The sequence below is a fragment of the Acanthaster planci genome, linkage group LG11 (assembly GCF_054643075.1).
Source record: "Acanthaster planci isolate LZ-2023a linkage group LG11, COTS_SCS, whole genome shotgun sequence".
NCBI lineage: Eukaryota > Metazoa > Echinodermata > Asteroidea > Valvatida > Acanthasteridae > Acanthaster > Acanthaster planci.
In genome coordinates this window covers 7,586,217-7,606,656 of record NC_141787.1, presented here as the reverse complement: position 1 = coordinate 7,606,656, position 20,440 = coordinate 7,586,217, and the positions used below count along the sequence as shown (strand labels likewise).

General features: G+C 40.6%; 1 protein-coding gene across 1 annotated transcript; it reads right to left on the bottom strand.

The window, feature by feature from the left end:
- Positions 1-7,171: 7,171 nt before the first annotated feature.
- Positions 7,172-15,655, bottom strand: LOC147797356 (retinol dehydrogenase 8-like). Its single transcript, XM_087143213.1, has 5 exons — positions 15,458-15,655; positions 13,539-13,707; positions 11,388-11,573; positions 10,452-10,548; positions 7,172-9,015 (listed from the first exon to the last, which is right to left on the bottom strand). Exons 1-5 carry the CDS (start codon positions 15,551-15,553, stop codon positions 8,691-8,693), a joined length of 873 nt encoding a protein of 290 aa, XP_086999339.1. The 5' UTR covers positions 15,554-15,655; the 3' UTR covers positions 7,172-8,690.
- Between the last annotated feature and the right edge of the window lie 4,785 nt (positions 15,656-20,440).

Genomic DNA, 20,440 nt, shown 5'->3' with positions numbered 1-20,440 from the left:
TTGGATTGCATCACCCAAGGTGCTGCATCATCCTTTGAAAGGCTGTCAATTTTTTCACAAATTTATATATTTTATACTTAATCCGACAATGTGAAAACATATAGATTCTTCCACTGTTATCGATCGGATAATGAACACTCTGTTCAGATGTGTTAGTTTCACGCACAGACTCCTGGGAGATTGACACAACAGAAACATGTATGTTTCTGAACACTGCGTCGCGCATGCGCAGCTCTATCGCGTTCCACACAACTTGCCTTTGTGCTTCAGAACAAAATCTTGCGGACACGATCCCGGAGGCTCTTGGATTTGAGGATCATTGCTGTGTCCTTTTTAAAGAGAACTTTTTTTTAATTAAATGTAGTTTTGATGGAGAATGTTTGCTGCCACCGAGCGACGAAGACGCGCCTCACTTTCGTACAGTGTACCAGTTAATGCCTCCAGTTTTTAAGACAGCAAGGGGGTTACTTGGCACTGGGTGAAATGAAGAACAATTATTAAAACTGTAATGTCCATTCTTGAGAGACCATACTACATGCAATTATCAAGAATATGTAAGAAAGTGATATCAAACATTGATAGACATGGCAGTGGTTACTTACAATATCTATATCGTACGATGGCTTGTAAAAACAAGCGTAAGATGCTTTCCTGGTAACACTTTATGAACGTGTTTTTGTCCCAATCCCAAGTTAAACACGTTGTGGTGTTTTTAACAACTATGTGTGGATGTGTTAATAAATTTAGAGAGAATGACACATTTGGGTATAAATAACAAGACACAAAAAACAGGATGGTAATACTTTCTGAAAATCGAAACGCGTTCATTTCCACAAATTACAATTAACGCAAAGACCCGTTTGTACAGTTTTTACAGTGTAAAACGTGGATACACTTCTCTGCGTCGTACTGTAAAACATTTAATTACGTAAGCTTCTACCTGTCCAGGTTCATATATAATCTGAAACTAGTCATGTTACATTTGGCACCATTATTGATCTGAAGATCTGCATACCTTCTGAGATTCCGGATGCTTCCCTTAAATCTTGTTGCGAATATGAAAGCTGGGATATACTAACACTCCAAAATGCTGTTTCGTCTAGCGGCGCTTGAACAAACCTTTTGAACCGCCCGTTTTGTTTTGACTATAATGTGTGCATTTCATCTTTTCTGTAACATAAACACTGTCCCAGTCAAGCAATGATTCACGTATGACTGTTTCTGTTTGCACGTTAGCATAATAATTTAATTTTGTTGTCACCAACACCGCAGTGCTCATTGGGTAGACAAAATATCTTTATTTTTTCTATGAAGGAAACCTCGCTAGTAGAGTTTTAATGTAGCCCCGCGGGAATATTTTGAAATTCATTGGTTTTGCGTAGCCATGGGATACATCCAAAAAGATCACAAGAATGCGGGAGGAAAAATAATTTTCCTTTCTGGATGGTTCCCCTCGGTGATGCAGAAATCGTTTACTGCAGGAGCACCCCTGGCAGTTTTAATAAAAATGCATACAGGCTCGAAAACAGCGAATCTGAGCGACACCCTCGAGTAGCCGTTGATATCCTAGTTTCGATGGCTGGAGGAGTCAGTCCGCTGTAGTAATTCGCAGGGAAGTCAGACAATCAGAGCAGTGCGTTCAAACAAATACCAGCACCAGTCTTTTGGACTGCCCCGGGGTGGAAAGCGTTAACAAGGCCTAATAGGAAGCGGTGCTCGGATATTGCTTTGGAAGATTGAAGCCTAGTGAACAAGAAAAAAGGGATTCGTATTTACGGAGGCCGGTGGAGGACACTGCGATAGAGGTAGACCTTGGAATTGGAGGACACTGCGATAGAGGTAGACCTTGGAATTGGGAACAATAGTTGTTGAAAAGTATTACAAATTAGTTTGATATTGGAATTTTCGAAAGTATCGTAATTCAAGCTAATGTCCTTAGAAAAGAGAAAATTTCATTGATATTACATTTCATTACTGTCTCAATGACAATTTGAAAACTTATTTGTCAACCGCGAAAGAAAAACAAAACCTTAGGCCTAACAACGTGGATTTTCATTTTCTTTGTGAATGATGTTGCCCTGTCAACAGTCCCGTCTCGCATGGAATATACAATAAACGTGCCTCCTTTCAGCGGTTCCGCCCACTGACAAGAAGATTCAAAATCAGATAAAGCCCACTGACAAGAAGATTCAAAATCAGATAAAGCCGTTTGTCAACCACTGTGGTGGGAAGCCGCTTACGAGGCTTTGCCCTGAGCTACTTTCGCGTTTTAAACGAACGGGTGCAAAACGGCGATCCTGGCACGTTGCTGTATGCGATGGCTTAGAAAAATAAACCCCGGGGCGGTCCAAAAAAGAACATAACGTCCTAAGCTAACAAACATGTTGTTCCTCACGCGGTACACAGAAAGAAATCGGCTGTTTCTTTCCCGCTTAAGGAAACCGGTGCGTGAGCATCGACAGGCTGGTGTCGCTGACCCAACCATTTGCAACGTGATCCCTGATCGATACCTCTGACGGAGAGAAACCAACGCATAACCCGGGATATCAGGTTTCTGCTTTCAGTAAAAAGGGCGTAACAGCCATTTCAGTGTACCGTATCGGGTGCTTCTTGCTCCGGTACGTGATCACGCGGCAGTATGGTGAATGATTTCAGGAGAATGTTAAGTGAAGCACCAATGCTTGACCTTTAAGGCAGTATCTGTGTTTCAACAAGTAGGTCAGGCGTACAATTTTTGAAAGGCGCTTTTAAACCAAACAGCTGCAGTGGAAAAAATATGTTAAAAGAGGTTCAAGTTAGCTTTGGCCACCTTACTCAAAATCCTTTCATTCGAGAAAAGCGACTTATTCCAAATTCACTGGAGTTGATAAAAATAAATTCAGAATAAAAATAAAGACATTTTCTCGATTTCTCATCTCATTTTATATTATTTTCCTCAGCCACAAGTTGAAAACTTTATCAGAAGTATCAAACAGGCAACTTTATTCACTTCCATGGCATAATACCCTAAAGTATACAATATGGGCGTTGGTTATCATCTTGACAACTCTTACGAGAAGGTTTCTGTAGTGAAATTTCTCGCAGACGGTGACCAAATCGCACTCAATGGTACAAGCGATGTATTGACCACACACGATCGACCGGCCCCGCGACCTAGAATGTGATCGAAATTTGTGGGGAAAGGGTTAGAAACCAGCCCACGTTGTTGTCTTTTTAATGAAACTCTTTTCTGATACTGTGCACGATATGGGGCCGATGGGTACCCCCCGACATGTCCAATCCCTATACACACTCTAGACTACTGTTACCCAACACATCCTCCCTAAACGTCTGTAAAGAAGTCCTGAGATTCCGATCAAACAATGACCAACACAAGGGCGGCGGGGGGGGTCTCTTCGCCCCATATCTTGCATCACGTGTTTTTTTCTACAAAGCAAGGCCCAGCCACACACGTGTGTGTGGTATAAACTTCAACAGAAACCGCTGAAGCCGTTTACATGGAATCGGAACTGCGACCGTTCGGTTTTTTATGTTGATGGTATTTCATAAAAACTGTGAGGTAACAGCAGACCGTGACGTCATACAAGAACGATGACTTGCTGGCCTGAACGCGCAGTCTCAGGGCAATATCTTTGGGAAAAATCGCTCTGATTTCTGAAGACAGTGGTTTACTGGGTAACCGCGCAGATTGTGTGCCCAGAATGTGAACGACCAAACAGAAAACAATGTGCCCTGTTTTTCTTACCTCGTAGTATTTCATTACTACGTGTGTGTGCTGGGTGATTTTGGACCACCTCACAGTCAGGGGTCGTTCAAAGAACTCAGCCGTCCCACGCCTAATTCTTTTTTTTTCAAAACTTGACATGACTCCCTATAAGTTCTTATGTGTTAATTTTAGCGTATAATTCTTATTATTTTTCTTGGTGTTTTTCTTTTTAAGATTTGCGTTTAGCCAATTTACATTCGATTAAACCGCCGTGTGTTAACTCTTCCTGTGTGATTGATTTTTTTAAAACAATCTGACGACAATTCATGTATAATTTTACACAACTGATTAATCGTTCTGAAACCTACTTGTGATACTTTCTAGAGGATATTCCACATGCATGCGATTTCCAAACGAAAGGATCTCCTACGGTGACCAAGGGACTTCGATGAGCAAGAATGGAATTCCAAGGTTGCAAACGTCTGAAGAGACAGTGAACTGTGATTGCCAAATCTGCCGCTCGATCAACTTGCTTGTCGGTGGTCCCCAACTCCGTACAGTCTATCGATAGCATTTATTAATGTGAATTTAGCGAATTTGCACAGCTAACTTGGACATGTAAATCCATTAAGGCGGTGTGTGCGCCCTAAGATCCACTTAGCTGCCGACTGAATGTTTTCGTGTGTGAGTTCATGAGCATGCAATGTAAAAAAAAAAAATAGTTGCGCACCCAGCCGAAAAGTTAGCCAGGGCCAGGGGTAAAGCTTTTATGCACCTGGAGATGTACATAGCTAGCCGACGCTGGACAAATTGCTGGAATTCCTCTCACGTGTCAAAGCATTGGTCAAGACATGTCGTACTCTTCTACAATAGTGGACAGTGGCGGAGGGAGGGAAGTGGTTTAATTCGGAGAAACGACTCACACTAAGAATATCTAACGCAAGAGACACAGTTCACTAACAATGAGCGTCCATTGTTACTTCACCCACGCATCTTTTGTTAGATGTTCATACTGTCAAGAGGTGAGGATTCTTTGATTCAAATATCTCGGACGCAAAGAATCTCCACGTTTTTGTCGTTTCTCCTTAACCTTTAAAGGTATAATGCCATTGCTTCCCTGTTGTAAGAAATGTTTACCGATTGAGATAGTGCCCATAGGCCTACCCTTCGACAAATCGAATTAGTCCAAATAAATTGATATTTCGTACATCCCATTGCTTTCTTCTGGGTCGCACACGTTAATGGAAGGAACGTTGGGCATTGTTACGCAGTCGTTTTGATTAGGCACCTGCTCTTGCAAAATGCACTCCAAAACAACTTGGAGTGAACAGCGTTAGCTCAGCTGGTCAGAAGAAACATATACAATAATGACAGGCTGATCGCGTTGCAAATGCAATTGCCTCTTTTCTGGTTGGAGAAGATTTAATCACGCTCGGCAGAAATGGGATTCAGGAACCCAACTTGAAAGAAATTTAGTTTACGGAGATCCGATCCATGCAATGATAATTGAGACATGCATGCAGGACGTCTGGCATGGGACCTTGAATGCACAAATCACCAAAAGACACCAGCTGAGATCAAGACTAACAACAGACCGGTTATGCTCTACCAAGAAGAAAACAAACAAACAAACAAAAAAAAAAAAACTAAAACCACTTCTTTCTTGGGGACGTCACTAGAGAAGATGGGCTTGGGACGTTACCGAAACCCATATTCAAAATTGTCAGTATCCTTCAGGAAAAGAGGTTGCAGTGCATTTACATGTGTTATCAAATGCTTTTAGTGTCAGTTTTAAGCGGATCATATCAATTAGGCCCTCGGCCATTTGCTGGAAGTTGGCAACTTTTCCCTATACTTTTGGTTGTGTTTGGTGCATTTTTGTTGGTATGCCCAATCAAGTACTCACGTTACAGACAACGTCCAAGACTACTCGGGATTTCCTCTCGTCAAATTTTCAATCTCCGGTCGTGTACTTGCCACAAAAGTTTAAAACACTCAGCTCAAGGGTAGATTTGTTGGCTCCTAAACAAAGGTCTTTACCCTTTTCCCCGAAAATGTGATTCTAGATTTAGTGACCCTTGCACTCAATCAGGGAAATCGGTTCACTGAAGAAACATATTTGATACCTGGTGCCTATGATTTTCTTCCTCTCACTTTAGGTGTCCTACAATTAGGGTATTATTATAACTATTAGGGAGATTTTTCAGAAACAAAACGTTCTGTATCATTGTTATGCCGATGGTACCCAGATGTACATCTCTTTTCCACCGTCATGTTCTGCACTATAACCACAGTACTACAACAATTGAAGATGTCAAATCACGGATGGAGAAGAATAACCTTAAATGAAATGATGTTAGATCTAAGTTTCTGGTGAATCCCCTCACATGCAATCGAAGGTCAAGGTATTGTGTTTGATGCTAACTTGTCTTTTAAGAACCACATTACTTATTTCTCACAAGCCGTGAACTTTCAATTAGGCAACCCAAGTTTCATTCGAAAGTACTTGTCCAAACCTGCAAGGGAAAAGTTAAATCATGAGCTTATTTCATCCCGAATTGATTTTTGTAACGTTCTGCTCCGCAGCCTCCCACAGAAAGATATTAGTAGATTAAAACGATTACCATAGAGTGCCACCAGATTACGTACACTTACAGTAAGAAAAGTAGCCACATGTCACCCGTCCTTAACCTGTCCTTCACTCTCAAACTGGCTCACGGTCAGTAAACAAATAACATTTAAAATTCTACTCGTGTGTTGCTCATTATGTGCACCTGCTCCCACCTATCTCCAAACCACCATCAACCCCTACAAACCACTGCGCAGCCTTCGGTCTGCAATAGACCGTATCGGGGTACCCAATTTTAGTCGTATTCCTGAACGTGCTGTACACATTTGAAACACTAATAATGGGACGGTATCAGGTGATTTTAGGGGTTGGAATGAAATTGTAGAATAGAGTCTGGTTCTTTAAATTTAAGGTTTCAAATGAATACACTGAAATTGGGTCCCCCGCCAATACGGTCTATACACACAGCCTTCAGATACCTAGAACCAAACACTGGCCCCACACTCTGTAATGTCTTATCCGTCACATTCAAAGCCTAATCGACAACTTAATTGTTCCCACTCCCTTAATTATTCTTGTTGTATTGCCTCTCTATGTGCTTTTGCTCTCCGTTGTGATTGTTTTCCCCAAGATATTTTTAGCCAATGTTCAACGCACTGGCAGTGCATTGAGCATCAGAATTGATGGTGTGTACGACATACAAATCTCCACTATTATTGTTATTTCAAACGCCTCTCTGGTAATGCTTTGTAAATGCGTTCTGTGTTAATAATCCAGAGCTAAACACGTTGTGGCGCCAACGTTTTTAACAGACATGTTGTGTTCATAACGTTAGATTTAAGACACATTTGAATGTTAATAACAAGATAAAAAACACATTTAGCGGATGATAACACTTATTGAAGCTTGAAACAAGTTTATGTCAAGAAGGGAGTTTGATTTTAAACGGTTACATGCTTACAATTAACGAAAAGACGTGCTGATAATGATTTTTTAAATACTGTAATGAACCACAGAATCGACTCGCAACTATCTCTGCGACTCCTCCCATGTCACGCTCAGCCTTTATCGCTGACTTTCATCGCATTAACGGCTAATTACTTCAACCTGACAATATGAACCAGCGACTACTAGTATATAGAGTAATGGATAAGAATTGCTAGAAAGAATGTAGGTGAAACTCAACGGCCTTACAGGACTTCAGAACCAATCGTTACATCTTGCCAGAAGTGGTTTAGGCCTATCCTGGATTATTTTTTTCAATTTTCCAATTTTTCTCCTCCGTGAAAAATCCTCACCTGATAACACTGTGATATGTAAGCTAGTACAGTAGCTCCGATCTAAAATGCTGGCATTTTCAATTCTAAAAAAAAAATGTATTGAGGCAAACACCGCGTGTGTCAACCTTATTTCACCACGTTTCCTACATTATGAAACAGCGTCAAGCAGTGTAAACTCTCGTGATAGATCTGCGACAAAAGCGTTCCTTATTGCAAGCAGCAGTGCCCATTTTTAAATTATTACTCGCAATTACACAATAATCAATCACAGAAAGTGAATATGGTCGATGCACAATAGTGCACCTCCAAGAGTTTGCAACGCGTTGACCAATCACGGTGCACAAAATCTGTCGACCCTTTCCAAACGCACATCGGGTCAACAGTTTTCGCATACTGTGATTGGTCAATGCGTTGCAAACTCTTGGAGGTGCACTATTGTGAATCTCCCGTGTTAGACCACCAAAATGTAACAAAATCGGTCCCCCAAAAAGGACAGAAAAATGTCATTTCAAATGAGACAAAGAGGTGCAATTTGGATTTTGTAATTTGTGTTATCAAATCCCACCGCTGTTACCGTCGACTTCGCCTTGTAATGAAGGTCTGCATTGTACAAGTAAAGATTATCTTAATCATGCATGTCTTCATAAACACTGGCCTCGGGATATCTGAGATTTTTTTCCGTTTCTGTTTTGGGGGAGGGGGAACTTCCTATGGGCGTTGAGAAGAGACTAAAACATACCGGCCCAGCGGTCCATTTGAGAATAAAGGAAAGTTTTACCTGATTTAGGTAAACAAAATATTTTCAGACATTATTCTTCTGCACCTTTTCTTGTCCCCAGTCAAACTGATAACACTGCCTTCTCTTTTGCCACAAACAACTTACTTCTTGCTCATTAAAACAGCACCAGACAGTAGAAGGGTCCTTAAATTATACAATTTCTGTAGTAACTTTCTTTGATTAATATGTATATAAACCCCTAATCTGCTCTTCAACATAATGAACCAACATAATGAAGTTACATCATCCACAATCCAAAATTTTGAACCCCCCAATAAAATTGCCACAGAAACAGTGTAAACCAATCTGAATCAGTCGCTCGTTTGTATGCTCACGGGAAGCAAACTGTGTGGAAACTCAAGATAATGACTCATACCTTGTGCGACTTGAGTTTCCACTGGGATCAATCAATTTACTGGCAACTCTTTTAGCAACAAAGGAGCCTGTAGGGTATATTAACTTTGGGTCTTCGCTCAGGATGATCTCTTCCACTAACTTGGCCACTTCCTCCGGCTGCTGGTAGGCCTGGATGATCGGCAGCATGTCCTTCTCCCAGTACTCCAGGAAGAGGCGGCGCCAGGTCTCGTTCCAGCCTGCGCACATGTACTCCGCCTTGAAAGCTGGGTTCAGTATCTGTGCGAAAGCCTGATTATGCACTGGCCCAGGTACGAGGGTGCTGATTCTGTAAAAGGAGATGAATTTCATGCGCTTGGCTTACTGGTGTGTGTGATCACTCAGCCCTGTCTTCCACTCTGCGCTTTAATCAGATCAGATATGTAATATCATGCTTATCACAGACGACAGATTGGTATAAAGGGCAAGCAGATTCAAAGCAATTACCAGTGCCCAAATAAATGGGAATTTCTTTATGTTAAAGTTTGCCGGGGGGGATGGTTGAACTATGGGCATTTGCAGGGGGGGGGGTTGCTGCTGCCTTTGACTTTCCCATGACTTCAATCCAAAACCTTTCGGTTCCCAGATTTACGGTCAGATTTTGTCTAAATGTGGTTTTAAAAATCCCCCACCTAATCCCAGGTGGTGGGCAAAAACATTCTTTTTTTAAATATTTTAGCCAGTTCCTGGCCTCCCCACCTTCAGTTTGTTCATCGCGTCAACTCTCTTTATTAAATGCAGAAATGTTATGCTATGCAGGCTATCAATCACAGAGTGTTTTGTTGTTGTTGTTGTTGTTGTTGTTGTTGCAAACATATTCAAATCAAAATTTAAAACATTGTGGAGGACGTCGGTTCCGTAATTGCCTTTGCCTCAATGATTAAAGAGAATATTGAGGTCTTTCAAACCAGCTGAACCGTGAAAGGGGAAGAGCAATATCAGGGTCCAAGGCGTTGAACGATTTTCTTCTTGGGGAAGGTGGCAAAGTAATAGGAAAAACTGTTAACACGTCCCTCCACGACGCTCATGATCCAATATTACAGAGGATCGCAGTCGTGTATAACGTGTAGCCTACTACAGACCTCACTGGCACGGGAAAATCGCCGTGATGGAACTGAAGAGGACGCTCCATTGTCAGTCAAAGAGATTTTCGCCGTGTCGGAAACACTTGGATGCGGCTTGAAATAACACACGGCTCGATGGAAACTGGCGGCCACCACTACCACAATAGACTCCTGTGTGGCGTGAAGCCGCTGCCAAGTAATTCGGACACAGCCTATTGGGTGTGTTTCTAACGGGTTTTCCTTCCTACATGTTCTCAGTTAGATATTATGTACATGTAAACGTCTTTGTATACAGGTCTGAATAAACACATAGAACAATAGGCTTTTCCTGTGGGAGATTTTACACAGATTTGTAGTTCTTTTGGATATGGAGCGGTGAATATTCTAAACACCGCCTTGTATGAGTAGGTGGGGATCTGACAAGTTTGTGCTTACCGCCATAATGCTTTAGAGAAATATGTATTCATGTGAACAGAACAGTACTGGTTAAAATCATCTTTACTGTGCTGGTCACCTTTTATAAATATTTTAAAAATAGAACTACGACATTAGCTATATGGCTGACGTGACCCTATTGCTTTCATTTCATGTCTAATTATCTGGGTAAACAGCACAACAAGAGATCTGAGTTGGAGTTTTGGCCAAATTAACAAACGCTTACTTGATGTTGTACCCTTGTTGGAAGACCAACGCCAGGTTTTCAGACAGTCCCTGAGAAGCATGCTTGCTTGCGGAGTACAGACCGTGAAATGGATATCCTTAAAAAAAAAATAAAAAAAGAGTAAATATGTGCACTATGGAAAGCGACATAAAAATGTGTGGGCTGGATTTTTAAAACTACCAAAAAGATTTGATCCCCTATTCAGGTGCAATGTAAGGGATGCGCTCACCAATGAAAACCAAGCCATGAAAACACCAATAAAACGATGTATTCAGTTGTGGAATATTCTGTATAATAATACCCCATCGGGCCGTCTAACTTCGTTTGATCATCTATTTTACCGTATCCATTTTAGATTTTTTATCTATTTTGCAGTCCCCATTATACATTTTAGTGTATGATGGCTACTTTATGCCATATACCATCTGCAGTTTTTACTTTACTTGCAATATTTTCAGGAATTTTTTTATCCTCTTGTATGGCAATGCACCTTGAGCATATCACGTTGTAAAGATAGCGGAGAATGAGAGGTACAGGTGTGTTCGAAAGGTTAAATACACTTGGACTTTGCAGTACGGTGCAGGCGAATGTTGACATATAAATGGACGTTTAATGACAACTTGTAAGGCTTGATTTACTCTTAGCAAGAATTCCTGTAAGTAAACAACATGGATGCGGTTGCTTTCAAGAATTGGCAAAGGTTTGACATTTGAATTTGAATTGAACACTTTCAGTCCAAGTTTGTGCAAACTTTTGACTACTAATCCTTTCACTTAGCTTGGACATTGGACCTTTTAAAAACCAGAACCAAAAACGCATTTTAGTACTGCTGAGAGAGCGTGGCTGCACGATACACGTGCGAGCGTTGACTGAGCTCGATTGGACTGGAGTGCCTCAGACCAAACTTGGCTGGGCTTCAAAGGGAAAAAGACTTGCCTTCGAAGCCCTCCCCACTGGTGGTGTTGATGATGCGGCCCGATTTCTGCTTCTTCATGACAGGCAATACGGCGCATATAACACGGATGGGTCCCCAGAAATTGGTGTCCATCATGGCTCTGGCCTCATCGAGAGATTCATCCGCCATAAAGTACCCGTCGAACACAGCATAACCAGCATTGTTAACTAATTGGGATAACAGATGCAGCTCACTCAATCACACCTGTTGAGTTATTGCCAAACTATGACGCTTACATTTACCATTGCTTTAAATTAAATTAATCAGTTTCGAATCTCAGATTTCATGGAAAATGTTAAACTTGGTGCAGCTAACATGTTTACTCACAAGCTAAAAACTTCAATGATGAATTCAAAACTTACAAGAGTGCAGTCAGCGATCACTTGCATGAAAGTATTGAATCCAACGTTTTAAATGTTAGCCGACAATTAATCTAAATTAATCTAAAATGCATGATTTAAACCATGAATGCAACATTTTAAACGCTGATTCAACTTAAATGTTTAAACGAACTCTTTAAGGGATTTGATATTTCAAGTGCTGTGATTAACATTTATTGAAAATTTCCAGAGAGTGGTCATTTATTGCACTCATTAAAGTGTTGGATTCAAACTCCAGTGTAGCGTGTTGGTGACATGCAGGCTTTAGCCTCTTCTTGTCGTGTATGTGCCTGCTCTGTTGTTGTTTGTGTAGCGTCTTTTGTGCAACATGGGGTTGTGCGTTCGGCAGTTTTGGAGTGTTTTAAGTAATACTGCAATATTTTCGTGCAATGTTCAGGCATTTTGGCTGCTTGTGATGCGAGATGCGAAATGGCCGATAAAGAGCACCATACTAGTAGCGCTAGTGCCCCCTTGTACGTAATTCACCTAAAGCTGCTCACCCCTTTCCATGGAGCAAAGAAAAGGTTATTTGAACTAATCTGGAATAACATTCAGCTGCCATTCTTTATTTGCATAAATGCAACGATACACCGCAAAGTGAAGGACGATAAATTCCACACCTCCAAGTTCCATGCATGAGCCGTTGCTCACGTTGGGTTTTAGTAAGCGGCAGGGCCGCTCCTGAAATAAACAAATATTGCCCTCAAAAGTCCGCTGTCCCCAAAAATGTAACATTTGAAACCCATCACGTGATGAAAAAATAGTTTTGACATTGATGAATATACCGTGCATGACTAAACTCTTTCGACAAAGTATAGTGATCGTGTGCCCTCCACAATCTTGAAACTGCTGCCTAGAATAAAACAGGAAACTTATGATACTAGCCTACTTCTATTCAACCAGTGGCACATGCGGGGGGGGTGCACGAGGCACATTACTTCAAAGTCACGTTATCAATATCGTCATCCCTTTTGATTGCAAGCACCAACATTTAAATTAAACGGTATTGCCGTCTTTCTCTCGGGATTGGGAAGTCATTTAATAGATAAAAATGAAAAAAAAATCCCATTTTGCCTGCCCCTCCTGGACTCAAGACCAAGATATGCCACCGTTACTGTTTTCAGCCATCGGTTGATTTTTTGTCATAAAAATCGTTGACTGTTTGTATTTTCATACCTCTGCTGTTAGGCGAGCATTTTTTTTATAAGATGGTACTCGGATCTTTTGCAAGACAAACTTTGGAAGAGGACAGAAAAAAGAAAAAAAAACATTTTCTGAGATCTCAAAAAAACAAAACAAACAAAAGAAAAAACAAACTCACAAACATGAAAGGTTTTCAAGGGAGAAATCCAAAATTCTCAACCCCTCCCCCCCAAAAAAGGGGGAAGAGATATCGCGCTAGCCACCGAGGACCACAGGTCATAAAATTGAAGTCTGTGACTTTCCCATTGGTTGGACAGTGGAGCATTTTTTTCAGATTTATATCAGAAAATTGTTGGTATGCGGATGCAAAATTTCTCAACATAAAAAAAAATAATTTTTCCACTAGTTCTGAATCCGGAAGGTCGGGGAATCAGAGCACTATCTTTAAATAAAAACAAAAAAAAACAAAAAAAATAAAAATAAAAATAAAAAAAAACAAATAATACCAAAAAAATATCGCGCTTTACTGAAAGTTGTTTTGGAAAAAAGTGCTATGAGGCGGTTTCCACAATATTTCCTTGGTAATTTGAGGGAAACAGAAACACTCACAGACGACATCAATTCTGCCATTTTCCTGCACAACGTCCTCAACCAGTGCCGTGATGGTGTCGACTTTAGTTACATCGAGTGCCCGGATGAACAGTCTCTTGTTGAGCGCGTCCCCCGCGGCCGACTCCAGCGGTCCTCTCTTCTCGAGATTTCGCATTGTCGCATAAACCTAGGGTTATAGGGTAAACCTTATGTTTATTGGCTTTTGTCAGGGCAGACATTTTTTAAGCGCTACTGATTTTCACATTAAATTTTGACCGAAAGAGTCGGGACAAAAATGTGTTGTTGCGATTTGTTAAACAGTTACCATTCTTGAGGGTCTTTTATTTATAGACAAGATACGTTTATTTGCAGATAATACGTTTTGTAGTAATTAAAACTCATATCCCCAAGCCAAGACATGGCATTAACGGAAGCCAAGCCGAACGAAATCAAACCGGAGCTTGAAACTCTGCACCTACAACTAAACGTGCATATAAAGGTGGCATTGGATTATGTCACCAGGTATCGATCAAATTACAAGCAATCATTACTGTAAAGTAGATAAGACGAGCTTGTTTTTGTTGCATACACGAGTTGACCAAATTGGATAATTAACAGCTGATCTCGTTATTTGTTCAAGTACGTGTATTTCAGATAAAGTTCAAATAAAGATAAAACTGGTCATCTCAATTCGTCATTATCCTGAAAGAGTGCAAATTATTTTTTGCGTGAAACAACAGTCTTTTAAATCAAAACATGGCAAATAATAATGATGAAGTTTTTAGGATTATAAAGGGGGTCCAACCTCCTTAGCTCCTTGAAACACGGCATCTTGCTTTGTTGAAGTTTTTCCTCAATCCTACCGAATAACATAAGTACAAATGTATCGCTTTAGGATAAAATATGTAGACGTGTCTGAATAAAATTAGGGGAAGTTGCTTAAAATTACAGGTACTTGACAATTCTTACGCATGGAGAACCTGATCTCCCAAAACTTAATGCCTCGGTTGTTCACGAACAGCAACCCACAATGACCATGGTTTCAAAAGCGATTGTTTGAACAATCGACCTCTGTATAGTGTTATATGGTGTCACCCCCACCCCCACATGGCTTTTCAGATTTTCATGGCTGGGCAAGTTATCCCCCACCACCCTCTCCGTCCCCATTCCCCCAATGTCCGACACAAATTTACCCCACTGCAGCATACCACTAGCTAAAAGTACTAAAACTGTCTGACTTTTCAAATACTGGGGAGGAAAACACTTTTCATTAGGAGGCACGCACTTCGAGGACGTTCTCAATGTCGGAGTGTAGTAGAGAAACAACAGTGATGGTGAAGGTCATACAGTGAACGATGTTCCGTTAACGAACTAGGTAAACGGTTTAATTGGGAGCTCCTTATCGGTCATAAGTGACCTTTGCATCGTATTAACCTTGCTAGATGCCCTTCACAATATCATGGACCTATCCATTAAAGTTGGGAACTGTTAATTGAGGTCAGAAGTATGAAATCTCAGCACGTGAGATGTTTCCAGACAGCGGCGGCATGCGATTGCTTTTGAAACCGTGATAATTTGTGGGTTATTGTTCGTTAACAATCGAAGTGTTAAATTTGGGAAATCAGGCTTCCCTTGCGGTAAGAATTGTCAAAGTACCTGTAATTTTAAACAACTTCCCCATATTCTATTCAGACACGTCCACATATTTTACCCTAAAGCGATACATTGATACCAATTTTATTCGGTAAGGTTGGGTAAAAACTTCACGAAACCAAGACGCCGTGTTTCAAGGAGCAAAAGTGGTTGGCCTCCCTTTCTAATCCTCAAAACTTCTTCGTCATTATGTTGTTTACAAACTTCTGATCTCAAATACCCTGTACGTTAACGTGTTCAAAGGAAACTTGCCATATCTTGAAACCAAGTTCATTAAGATTTACCTTGAAATTGTGTTTGGATTTGGTAGCTAGATGCACTGCAGTTGCAAAGCCCATCCCGCTTGAGCAGCCCGTTATAATAACAACAGTGGCGGCCATCTTGTTTGTCAAATTAGCCAAATGAACAGCACTCAATTGGGAACAAGTGGAAACACCCGACTCCAACAAACCTTGGGATTCAAATGTCCTCAAACCAGACTAATATCTTTCTCACAATATAATCTAACTAAATTCAAAGTCCACAGCGCTATCAAAACAAATCTTTATTTTTAGTGCTACAGATTAATTATTTTCCCCAATGGCATATAAATATCGGTATGACTTATTGACTTTACCCTCTGATAACATAAACTCCTCATCTGAACTTTTCTATTCCACGTCCAGGCACATGCCCTTCGACCTGGGGCATCACGTGAGTATTATTCAAAGGAGAGAAAAAAGTCTCATCGAAACAAACTGACAAAAAATCAACGGTGTGAAAGGGGCCTATTTTCAGGCATTGTCGTGAAACTTAGTGATTTCTATCTCCTTTTCCCTCTTTTTTTTTCTTCGCTTTTAGTTTTGCCTTCCTTTCTTCTTTAAAGGTTTCATCCCCCCCGCTCGCGACGCCTATGCCTTAACTGGGAGGGTCTGTGTCGTGTACAGTCATCTCTACCATCATGCACACCATTATCTGCAAACATCCCATCAAAATGGATACATCTTGTATTCTGACAGTACATATCGAATTTCGATTCCAGAACCTTTTTAGAAAACTCTTAGTCTAAACTCTGGCTTTTGTTCATAGTGCGTGTAGATCATTATGGGAAGTTCTGTGAAGCGTTTCAATCACTTGAATAATAACGAAACATGGCAAAGTTAAGATGAATTTGCAATCAAGATTAAAAGCTGACAAAACCCAAAACATAGCAGCACAATACATGCACATTTTCAAAGGAAAGTGTAGACTCAGTCTTAAACTTCTTCAAAACCCACTAGATCAAAGGCGCCGTCCCCCTGCCCCCCCCAAAAAAATATTCCTGGCGATGCCCACAAATCTGCCCGAACCCCCTTGTCCGCTCAAAATGGCCTGCCTGCATGCATAGTAATCTGAGTGGTTGAGCCAGTTCCACAGCATGACTTGATTTGGGGGAAGAAATCACACCCGTCTAAACTGCACATGTCTAGATGAAATATGAACCTTTCTCTTTTATGCTGCCATTATAAGTCTGAGCATATATTCTCAGGTCTCCAATAGCACACATGAACCACGCATGTATTAATTTCGCAAAAGCATATACACTTGCGCTGCTCTGGGAATTCCTGTAAATGAATTGATGAGTACATTTGAATACAAGGTAATACAAAGTAATGCATACAAGGTAATTTAGCGCCTTATGATGGAGCCAATTGGTCGGATATATCGAAAAGAACGTGGGCCCAACACAGTCTTCACGAGCAGCGATTGCAGACGACAATAACGCGTATAATACCCCTTATGGAACCACTGAGTAGCGGCTGCAGCAACTTCCATGCATATGCGCATTTTAAAGCTACTGTCCCCTTCGACAAACTTCGACTGTGCTTAAAATAGATTCTCGGAGAACAGGTTGACTGTTAGGTCGCCACAAAGGCATGTACACGAAGGGTCCCACCTGTACGCAGAGGACTGTAAGCTCGTATTACTGAGAATTCTATGGAAATGTCAGTTATGGCTTTCACTTTAGATGGGACTCATTTTTTCATACAATGACGATGGAATATTGCTCTAAAATTTAGGAGTGATCAACTTGTGTATGAGAAATTCCGTCATCAGCGGCAGCAGTCTTATCAAGGAAGTTATCGTCAGATAATTCAAAACGTGGAAAATAACAGAATTATTTGTGCGGCATCTTCATTTGATTTTTTGGGGGGTTGATAATTGCTTTATGAAACCTTCATTGGCTTCTTTAAAGGGTTTAGGACCAACATTTTGAGCATGGGTGAGAAAGAAAATGAAAGAGTACATTGTTCCGAAAATGGCTCCTTTCCTTCCATTTTTCTTTTCAAAAACGTGCAGTATATCACCTCGATGTATGGAGTGGTCCTTTCTTTTTTATATATGATGAAAAAAGAAATTCCACTGAGAGAAAAAAAAATCATTTGGTTTTGACTTGTAAGTCCTGGTTTATAATTCTCCCTTCGTCCGCATTCTGTTTAGCTCCTGTTCCCTTGTTAAACGTATACAATGTCTAAACCTCTCAGTTTCCCGTCGATCCTACTCTGCGGCAAATCCAGGTCTTCGGGGAAAGGATTTCTTTTCTGCAAATGCTCTCCAAGTCCGAAAAAGTGAAAGCCGGGCAATTACACAGACGTTTCACAAAGACGATTCTAATTTTAGATTGAAAATGTTAAAAAAATAAACCAAGTGGAAACTCAAATGAAATCTCAATCAACAGGAGTGAGACAGTTTCATTCGAATTCAACTTGTTCCTCGTATTTTTAATCGGAGGGAGCGAATGTTCACTCGAAATGGTTGAATTTTCATTTTGTTGGAATTTAAAGGGAGACTTTTAAAAGTGTTATCTGTAAAGGAATCTTCTTTACCGTGCGTAAATGTTGCCCCTTTCAATTCTTACAAAAGTGGGGTGGGTCTAATTTTCCCTAGTCCCAGCTATTTACGCCACTGGTCTTACTTGCAACTTCAGATACAATTCACATTTTTACACAGAAGAGTCCGCTTAGATATTTTAATTTGTGCACAGGTCAAATCAAAGCAAGAAGTACCACCACAGCAATAGCGACATGGGTCTTGCCTGGAAGTTAACCATCTTTCCAAAAGGCTTTCGTGACTCTCAGTGTTTGCAGCCTGAGAGATCCGAGCAAATATCCGTACTATGGTTCGGCGGTCCGACGCTCAAGGTTGTCAGACACATTACCAGACTGATTAATGTCTGTCCGTGGAGCTGAAATTGGCAATTACATCCGCTGTTCCGCTCATATATAGTACGATTTTTAGGACAGGATTTAAGTTGCTCTGAAACAGTAGAAGTTCAATCGTTTCTTAACGAATTTGACATGGACTAATGATCTAAAAACCAATTATTGTAATAATCTAAATGAGAAGCAATAGGCCAATGAGTAGTGGCAAGTTTTATCTTTAACATATATTATGTTTTCCCAGCAGGGCGCATTTTCCAAGTAAATGTGATCATGCGTAGCTTCCACCATAAACTAAAGCTATTCTTCTACCACTTAGAATGAATTAAAACTACGATAATTAGTGTCAAATTATAGAACAGAATCCGTGTTTTCTGGCTCAAAAAGGCTTGTAACCCCCCCTCCGGGTTGCTTTTATTAAATCAAAGCTTTTCCAGATGATCTCTTCTTTATGGACTGTGCTGTTGAAGAATAAAACATTCATCAGCATACCCTTTTGTTCAATTTGTTTTTCAATAAGCAAACCCAATCCTACTCTTCATATACATTCTAGTTAGTCTGAATATATATGGCAAACTATGTTTCTGGTGAAACAGGATGTACCGGTAGTGCGTTGCCCTAAAAACCCGTCGGCCTACACCACCGCTGTTTCGGCCGCGGTAAAAAGCAAAATACAGTTGTGTGCATGTCCCACTTTTGCAGCCAGGTCAAACAAACTATGCGTAATTCATGAGTAATGACCCGACGAAGATGGGCCTCAAAAATCTTTTCATGGATTTTCACATTTGGGGCGGTTACATTCACAAAGGTTCATTCATAAGAGTTCTCATGATGTAATGGATCCTCGAAACACGAGAAGAAAAAATGGTATGACAGGTGCGCGACTTGAACTCAAATAAAAGTGGAGTTTCGTCAGCCACTATATTGAGGACTGGTTTTCAGGACGAATTTCATAGTTAAAGTAAGTTTTTACAAACACAAGCACCACTTCATATGAGAGGGCAGGCTTTGATTTCTTCAAATCATGCATTTTCATAATAAAAAACCTCACAAAAGAGTAAAAAATCACGCACGTCAATAATTCATTTTTATAACCCTGAGCGGGGTTTTCTCCGACGCGTGCAGGGCAGTCCAGTAAGGTGCCAGCTTTAAGGGGCCAATTCTGTTGTTCATTGGCCCATCAGGCCATACGCGATTCTAGACCGCAGCTCTGAAGGGGTAAACGAAGCGACCCTAAATATACTAAGTGGTTGACTGTTTCAAACAGACCAACAGATCAATTTTAACACATACGGAAAAAGTCTAAATTACCCACCGTTTCAGAAATATTTCTCCTAACTACATGGCTACATTTCTATTCCCCTCTGAATTGAATTACTGAAATAAACTATAAAAACACATTTTTAGTGTTAAGCTATGTTTAATAAGTATACTTATTTTATTTATCTTTAAAAGCTTTATATCTGTGGGTAGTTAAGACAATTTTGACAAGCATCTTGCTCACCTTAACATTTGTGATGGATTTTTTCTTAATTGTCAAGCCTACTTTTATGATATAGTGTTTCATAAATGATGACTGGAATGTGAAATAGCAGCAGCGTAAGAATCTGCAAATGTCCATTGCCACAGCAGGTAGCATGTGTAATCATGGTGAAGCATGCCTGATTTGAACTGCAGAGAGCGGGAAAACTGCTAGGTTTGTCAACACACCTTCAACGTTGATGAAAAGCCAAAGGACCATTCTCTACCCTGACACTTGGCATTTCCTAGGGAAAACTTATTTTCTATCAGTGTGAGGCCCACAAAAATCGCCTTCAAATCGATCACGTAGCGTACGAACTGAAAATATCCCCCCACCTCTCCGGTAGGCTGCTCACACAACAGGACGTATTAAAACGGTCGAATGCACAACCGTTTCAAGTGCCACTGCCACATCGAACATAAAAGAGACTAGTAACTGAGAAGCAGTGCCACAGTGCCACAGAACCAATTCCATGCCGACCTACTCTACACTCGTTAAAAGGTCACTACGATTAATTTTTGAAGATGCGATTTTTCTGTAACCTTTTTTTTCCAGCTTATGAAACT